The following is an 8,618-nucleotide window of genomic DNA, read 5'->3' as shown; positions in this document are numbered from 1 at the left end:
ATTTAAACCCTGGAACCTGCAACAGCCAATCCTGTCCCTGTTCTACCCATGTCTCCGTAATAGCCACAACATCGAAATCCCAGGTACCAACTCACGCTGCAGGTTCACCTACCTTATTTCATATACTTCTTGCATTGAAGTATACACACTTCAAGCCACTTACAGGCACCCTCCTTTGAGATTGACGCCATGTTCCTAACCTCCCTACACTCCAGGTCCTGCACCCTAAAGCTACAGTCTAGGTTCCCATGCCCCTGCAGAGTTAGTTTAAACCGCCCCCCCAAGATAATCAGGAAGAGTCAACAAAGTATCATGAAATGAAAATCAATTCTAACAAATTTATTAGAATTCTTTGAAGAGTAATATGTGCTGTGGATAAAGTGAGAGTGATTTGAACAAATTATACCTGCTGTGGTAAGGCAGATAGGGTCACAGATCAACAGCAGGCATTCCTTTGTGGAGGATATTTTGGTGTTATGAAGTCTTACCAAAGTTGGCGACTGTGTGCTGTGGATAATGGACAGCCTATAAGTGTAATGTACTTGAAGGTCTTGGATAAGTGGCTACATCAATGTTATTGTGGAATATAAAAGCTAATGGTGTATGTGCTTCTCACTAACATGGATGGAAGACTGGCTTGCTGGCTGAATGTAAAGCATGTGCTTCAAAGGATTTGCGGAATGTGACAAGTGGAGACCAATAACTTAGATGTGTGCAGCAAAGACAGGTAGCTAAACTTGTAAATGACACAAGGGTAAAGAAAGTATGCTGCAAAGACATAAGGAGTGTGTAGACAATAAACCTAGGTTGGGTGAATAGGCAAAATCTGGCAGACAGGTTATAATGTTAAATGATATGAATTTATTCACTTGGCAGGAAGAATGAAAAAAGAAGCAGAATATTACTTAAATGGAGGATGACAGTGGAATTCCAAAATATTGAGGGATCGAGGTGCTCTAGTGCAACCATTCTCAACGAGAGTCATCTTTGCCCATGTCTTTGAACTGCATGACCAAGCTCAAGGACTGATTTCAGCCTGAGAGATGCTTAATTTCATACAGTTTTTTTTTTAAGTTTTGTCCAGTATATTAGAATGTTCATGTTTTCTTGGTGTTCAATAATTACTGATTTTTTTGTCTATCTGTTTGTGTTGTAACCTGTTTGAAAGGGGGCCCTGGAATCTGAGACGAGCTCCTGGCGGTTGGGGGGTGGGGGGGGAGGGTGGTGTGGGAGGAGGGCACATATGGCTCCCTTAAGGCCCTGGCACATTTGAAGGGGACCAAAGACTGAAAACTGTGAGAAGGGGGAAGCCCAAGGGTTTATGAGGGCCCTGTTAACTGAACCGATGAAATACCCAAGCAACAACCTTCACTGGAGTCAATAGCTTCCCTCCTATTTATAATATCTTTCCAACACACCATTTGAATTCAGCACATCTGGGTAAATTAAATTGCTTAAGCTCCTCCCACACAGCCTCCCTTCAGAATCAGTCATGAATCAGACTGCATCGGGTCAACGTACTCAATCAAGGGTTCTCGCAAGCATTATCGCCATACTCCATTATCCGAAGATCAGCCTGTCTTGCAAGACCTTTTTTTATCCTGGTTCATTTGTTCATTATTTTCCTTGTAAGAGGTGTGTCATGAAGAGCTCCTGGGGGTGGGGAGGCTGTTGCCAAAACACAGTTGAAAATCACTGTTCTGGTGTATGAGTCACAAAAAGTTAGTATGCAGGTACAACACATAATCGACTGGATAGGCTGGATTTATGGTGAGGTGGTGAGGAGGCTGGGGGCATTGAACGAAGTATGCAAAATTTTTGAGAGGAATAGTCAGGGCAGATTGTGAGAATCTTTTCCACTGACAAATATGTCCAGGAGACACAAATTTGAGGTGAGGAGCACGTAGTTTAGAGCAGATGAGAAAAGATTTTTCTCACCTAGAGGGTGGAAGAAATATGGAATGTGCTGCCTGAAAGGGTGGTGAAAGCGGGTACTCTCATAACATTTAAGAAGCATCTGGATGAGCACTTAAAATGATGTGACGCAAGTAAATGGGATCAGAATGGGTTTGTATTTGCTGGTTGGCATAGACATGGTGGGCTAAAAGGCCTGCCTCTATCCTTTATGACTCTATGAAATCTATAACCAAGAAAGCTATTCTTTGTTCCAAGAGGAATTGAACATGTAAAGACGTTATGCTTCAATTTGGTTAGACCACATTTTGAAAATTTGCGTGAAATCTTGGTCTCCATTTTTGAGAAAGATTTTAATGTATTAACACAGTTCAAAGGTGGTTTACTATATCGAGATCAGAAATGAGAGAAACAACTTATAAAGTTTGGTTTTGTCGAGTAATGAAGTAATATTTTATTCAAAAAAATAATCTTATTGAATAGCAGAGTAAGACTGTGTTCTCAAATGGCCTACTGTTGCTTATATTTTGTTTTTTTTTATTGGTCACTGTAAAAAGTGGCTCATTGCATTTTAACTGGAGAATTATAGCCTCATGCTAAGAAAAAACTTAAATTTTGTTGTGACTAGACAATTTGGAAAGAAAGGAGCCGATTCATTCTGTGTTACCTGGTCATAACAGATGTGATACTGAGATCATTCACTATATTCAAAGAATATGATGAGTCAAAGAGGTATTATAAATAATTCAATCGTTCTGACCTTGAGATTATGATGACATTCTTTGGAAATTAAAACAACCCATAAAAGGGACTTTTAGACTACATTTTCAAAGGGCTTTATTAGGATGGAACATGGCAATGATATGCTAAAATGTTGTGAGATAGAGTGAATGACCACACAGTTTTCATTACTTCCATGAACTGAGATCCTAATCTGTGGAGTGGAGCTGAATTACCCATAGATCAGCTTGGAAAACTGGAAGATAAAACAGTTTGACCACTGTGAAGTGTATCTCACTAGTATTAGCAATAGGGCCTTCACAGTTGACCATCTCTGTGCTTTATTGGATATTTTCTGATATTCCTCTCAGGAGTACTGGGCAAAACATTGTTTTTCAGACAGTCATCTTAGAGAAGAACAGATAGAAAAAGCCTCTTTTGGGTTTCTGCACATCTAGTATAGCCCTAACACTTCAAGTAATCAAACCTAGTAATGTTTCTGAATCTTCCATTTAGCTTCCATCCAGAACAAGATCAACCAAGAGATTGTAGCAAATAATCGGCAAGGTCCAAGAAGGACTGTGCTCAATCTTTCATTCAAAAAAACCTAGCTCATTTTGTGTTTCAAAACCTTCTGAATTCTGCAAACCACCTTCTCAGGCCATGCCAATGTGATGATGCTGTCACTTTAACAAGGTTATTTTGTCCTTGCGTTTGGCCTGGTCCAAAACAGATTGGGGGCTCATCCAGGATATTTTGGCACCTCTTCCTTTATGACCTCTCTTTAAAAAAAAACCAAGGACAAAATAACCTTGTTAAAGTGATAGCTTTGTCACAACAAGCAGGAGGTTTTGCTGGGATTGTCACTGGATCTTGTAAATTTTGGATTTGCAGAAAGCATTTCTAGTTGTGATCAAAGAAGAAGGGATTAATAATGATTTCTTTTTTTAAAAAGTAGTAATATTGACAAGGAAATAATTGTAATGTCAAAGGGGCAAGGAACATATCACCAGGATCTCTGATTCATGGAAGTACAAGATGAATTCCTTGCATTTCATACCATCATTCCTGCTGGCCCTTGTGGTCCAGGTGGCCCTGATGGTCCTGGTTCACCCTAAAGTAAAAGAAAATTTTCTTTTTAAGGTCAAAGAACAAATTTATGAATATAACGCATCACAAGTTATTTTGAAATTGATGAAATGAGAATCATATACCTCTAACGGCTTCATAACAAGATGGGCAGTGCAGACCGAAGTGCTTGTTGTCATAAAACAAAGAATTTTCTGAACTCACTTATCAACTAAATTTCTGACCGATTTCCACCCAGTCACCTTTCACCCTATCAATTTATCATTTGGTAGTACAGAGCTTGAACATTGCTGAAAAGGCACATTTCGGAAAAGCTTTATGTCTTGCATTCATCAGGACAATTCACTATCAAGTGCTTGCAAAACTCTAAATACAATATTCACCATTTGGTGTGGTTCTGCAAATGTACAACATTGGCTAAATAATCCTGAATGTACAAGGAATGACAATGACAACCAATTTAGAATTATCCGTTGGATTCACAGTGTGCAGTTTGTAGCCAGAATGAATACGTACACACACAGCACTTGTTTTAGCTTAATACACAATTTTACTGATTTCACAATTTCACAACCATTTACTGGTTTATTTCTCAGGCTAATGATCTAACTAGGAGAAAATGAGGACTGCAGAGGCTGGAGGTCAGAGTTGAAAAGTGGTGTTGGAAAAGCACAGCAGGTCAGGCAGCATTCAAGGAGCAGGAGAGTCAATATTTCGGGCATAATCCCGTAAACAAGAATGTGATCTAACTAGTCAACCTTTCTGGTTTAAAACTTAAATTATGCCCAGCAGTTATCAATCAGCCGTAATGGTTGCATTCTCCAAGGCAATGCTTTTGTCAATCAGGGTCTACTTGCCAGATAATCAGCATCTCCTCTCATACACGAGCTGAAACATGTGTTGCTGGAGAAGCGAGGCAGGTCAGGCAGCATCAAAGGAGCAGGAGAATCGACGTTTCAGGCATAAGCCCTTCTTCAGGATTCCTGAAGAAGGGCTTATGCCCGAAACGTCGATTGCCCTGCTCCTTTGATGCTGCCTGACCTGCTGCGCTTTTCCAGCAACCATTCTTCAGCTCTGATCTCCAGCATCTGCAGTCCTCACTTTCTCCTCTCATACAGTATACATGTTGGTTTTCCCATTGAATTGAATCTGCAAATTCCTACCCAGTGGACTCCATTCTATGTTGAAATTCATGTTTGAAAAGAAACAATCAAATGAGCTTCCTTTCTAGTTGAGAAATCGGACTGTGGGTTATCTACTACTGTCCAATGCAAAATGACCTTCACTTGTTAGTACATATGTTGGGAATCGTATGGTCCCATTTGCTATATGACTGATCTTCCTGGCTTGTAAATAGGGCCATTTGCTTTCCCTGCAAACCTGGTACTGAAATAGGTGTATCAAAACCACCTTAAGGGATATTGATTATGCAAATCAGATCATTTCTTACTGTACATAATGCAAACTGAAGTGATTACTCTTGATCCTGTAAAGTTCTCTACCTATTTCAGATTACTTTGAGGGCAAGGTATTCCAGAACTTTAAGCAACAGGTAAAGCTAGATGTTTCACACCATTATAAAATAGTAGCAACTCAAGTGGTGTTCACCACTAAAAGGATGCTGTGTAAAGCCAAAAAGAATTTTCATCTACCACACAAATGAATAATTGTTATTTGAATTTCAGTGCTGGCGTAATGCCAGGTATGCGGTCTGTACATCCCAAAGTCTGGTGGATCATATCAAACAGCTTGTCCATTCAACTGTTCTTAACAAGCAAAGTACTGACTGTACCTAACCAAAACACACTCATGAAACAGTGTCCAACTTTGCATGTGATATTTCAATCATAGAATTCCTGCAGTGTAAAAACAGGCCATTCAGCCCATGGAGTCCACACAAGCCCTCTGGAAGACCATCAAATGCAGACCACCTCCCCCACCCTATCCCAATATTTTCCATGGCTAATCCACCTTGCCTGCACATCCTTGAACACTATGGGAAACAACATAGCCAATCCACCTCACCTACACATCTTTGAACTGTGGGAGGAAACCAGAGCACCCAGAGGAAGCCCACGCAGACACAGGAAAAATGTGCAAACTCCACCCAGACAGTCACCCAAGGGTAGAATTGAACCCAGGTCCCAGGTGCTGTGAGCCACTGTGCCATTCCAATGGGACAACATTTGCAGGATAATCCTGAACATGTGAGGAAGTAGACTAACAACTAATGCCATGGTGGGAATTTAATACTTATCTCTAGATTTACCATTACACATCCCCCATGTATACACGTTGACAGTTTGAACTCAGGAAACTGGCTGACAGGAAGTATACTCAAGATCCTAACAACTCACTGTATTAAAAATGTTTTTCCTGCCATATTCCATTTATATTCTATGTATTAATCTGTATGTTACTTCCAGTACATGCAAGCCCACCATACTGTGAACCCAACTGATATTTGGTTGGTTGGCAGTGTACTTGTCACTCATTTTACTTGTCACTCATCTCAAAATTCATCTTAAATCAGTGCCCTGTTCTTAATTCTTTGGGCAATGGGAACAGGTTCTCCTGTCTAGGACTTTCACGACATTGGACACCTCTTATTAAATCTTCTCCAGATATTTTATTCTCTCAGATATTGTCTTGGCTTCTCTACCCACAGAATACTGTTAGTATACATGCAGGTTTTCTTTTGGTCAGTTTAATAGTCAGGATTTTACTCTTCCTTTTGAAGCCTTTTGTATTAGCATACCATTAGACCATCTTTTCCATCATTCCCCCGGGGGCCTCCATGACCTTTGCTTCCTTTCAAACCTGGTAGTCCTTGAAGCCCTGGTGGACCAGCTGGGCAACTCGTGCACAAGTCCTAAGGGAATCAAACAAAGTCATGTTAGAAGGAATGCACTACTATTCCATTGATCAGAATAAGTATCTAGTTGGAATGTTGTCTTGCTGCAGTAACTCCCAATCAACTAAGGTTTGATTCTACTGATAAATTATCATAATTCAAGTTTAATTTTGTACAAAAGAGCTTATGCTCGAAATGTCAATTCTCCTGCTCCTTTGATGCTGCCTGACCTGCTGCACTTTTCCAGCAACACATTTTTCAGCTCTGATCTCCAGCATCTGCAGTCCTCACTTTCTCCTACAAAAGGGTTGTGGGCAATTTGATAGAAGAGGTTGTTGATAGTGCTATCAAATGGCATTTGCAAAGGAATAACCTGCCTACTAACACTCAAATTTGGGTTTTACCAGGGCTACATGGCACCTGACTTAATTGTAGCTTTGATCCTAATGTTGATAAAACCACTAACTCCAAAGACGAGATGAGAGTGACTGCCTTGACATTTGCATTTGACCAAGTATTGCATCAAGGAACCCTTGAAAAACTGTGAATCAGGGGATTAACTCTCCATTTGGTTGAGTCATACGTAGCAAAAAGAAAGATAGTTATGGCTTTTTGGAGGCAAATTATCTGACCACCATATAAAACTAATGACTTTCCAAAGTTACCTTGACTACCCTTCATTTGATTCAATTCTTTGATTTGATGTCCCATCCCCATGTTATTTGTTCTGTTGAAGCCATTTTCTCTAACTGTGCTTTCACTAGGTCTGAATTCTTGTTAAACCAAAGATTTCTCCTAATCATGTTTGATAGGTTTCTCAACAACATCTATTCCATTTCTCACAACATTGTCTCCACACATTTCAATCTCTCCCTAAATGAAAATCCCAAGTATTGATAAAGGGTACTGGTTGAAAGTGAGGACTGCAGATGCTGGAGATCAGAGTTGAAAATGTGTTGCTGGAAAAGTGCAGCAGGTCAGGCAGAATCCAAGGAGCAGGAGAATCGATGTTTCGGGCATGAGCCCTTCCCCATTCCTGAAGAAGGGCTCATGCCCGAAACGTCGATTCTCCTCCTCCTTGGATTCTGCCTGACCTGCTGCGCTTTTCCAGCAACACATTTTTAGCAAAGGGTACTGGTTATATTGTGTCTTTTGGAGATGCCAAATGTGTGACTTAAATTACTTGCGTCTAATTTTATGTTACTTGCCAGTTAACCCTCATAATTTACTCTATTATTTCTTTATCACCTTTTGTTGGCTTTTCACACTTTATAAATCCTCTAATTTACTACTTACCTTTGCCACATTATATTTTTTTCTTTTACTTTGACATAGTCCTTAACTTCCTTTGGGTTAACCATGGGTGGTTTATCCCTTTCCTAGAATCCTTCAACATTCCAATATATCTTTGCTGTGAGTTATTAAAAACAAATCTTCCATTGTTCATCAACCATCTTTTCTGCTAAACTCTTTTCTCAACTCGATCTTCCTTTCCATGTAGTTATCTTTAATTAGGCTTAGAACATGTATTTCTAAACTATGTTTCTCCCTCTCAAAGTGAATGCGAACTCTACCATGTTATGATTGCTGTAGCCAGGGGATATTTTACTCCAAGATCATTTATTAAATCTGCCTCACTCCACATAAAATAGATCTCAATTAGTCTGAGATCTGGTTAAATCCACCACATATTCTTTAAGGAAACTATCCTGTTTGTACTCTGTGAATTCTTCCTCATGCCAATTTTATTTTCCCAATATGAAAATTAAAATCACCCACAATTAAAGTACTACATTTTTACATGCTCTACCTTTAGGTGTAATATAGCCACTCCCACTAGTATCTTCTTCTCCTCAAAGCTTCTTACCTTGACCCATATGGATTAGACAATAGACAATAGGTGCAGGAGTAGGCCATTCAGCCCTTCGAGCCTGCACCGCCATTCAATATAATCATGGCTGATCATTCCTAATCAGTATCCTGTTCCTGCCTTATCTCCATAACCCTTGATTCCACTATCTTTGAGAACTCTATACAACTC

The 8,618-nt window shown here is 39.8% G+C and overlaps 1 protein-coding gene across 4 annotated transcripts in view; it reads right to left on the bottom strand.

Moving 5' to 3' along the window:
• The window catches only part of col22a1 (collagen, type XXII, alpha 1), a 302,096-nt gene that overhangs the window by 38,292 nt on the left and 255,186 nt on the right, over positions 1 to 8,618 (bottom strand). For all 4 annotated transcript variants that reach the window (XM_043687854.1, XM_043687855.1, XM_043687856.1 and 1 more), the window contains 2 exons: positions 6,482 to 6,595; positions 3,695 to 3,748 (listed from right to left, as the gene is read on the bottom strand). In XM_043687854.1, the coding sequence (XP_043543789.1) occupies positions 3,695 to 3,748; positions 6,482 to 6,595 (168 nt within the window). The remainder of the gene's footprint in view (positions 1 to 3,694; positions 3,749 to 6,481; positions 6,596 to 8,618) is intronic.

The sequence above is a fragment of the Chiloscyllium plagiosum genome, chromosome 4, assembly GCF_004010195.1.
Source record: "Chiloscyllium plagiosum isolate BGI_BamShark_2017 chromosome 4, ASM401019v2, whole genome shotgun sequence".
Classification (NCBI taxonomy): domain Eukaryota; kingdom Metazoa; phylum Chordata; class Chondrichthyes; order Orectolobiformes; family Hemiscylliidae; genus Chiloscyllium; species Chiloscyllium plagiosum.
Note: the sequence above shows the minus strand (reverse complement) of the source record. Positions and strands in the feature narration are given on the sequence as shown.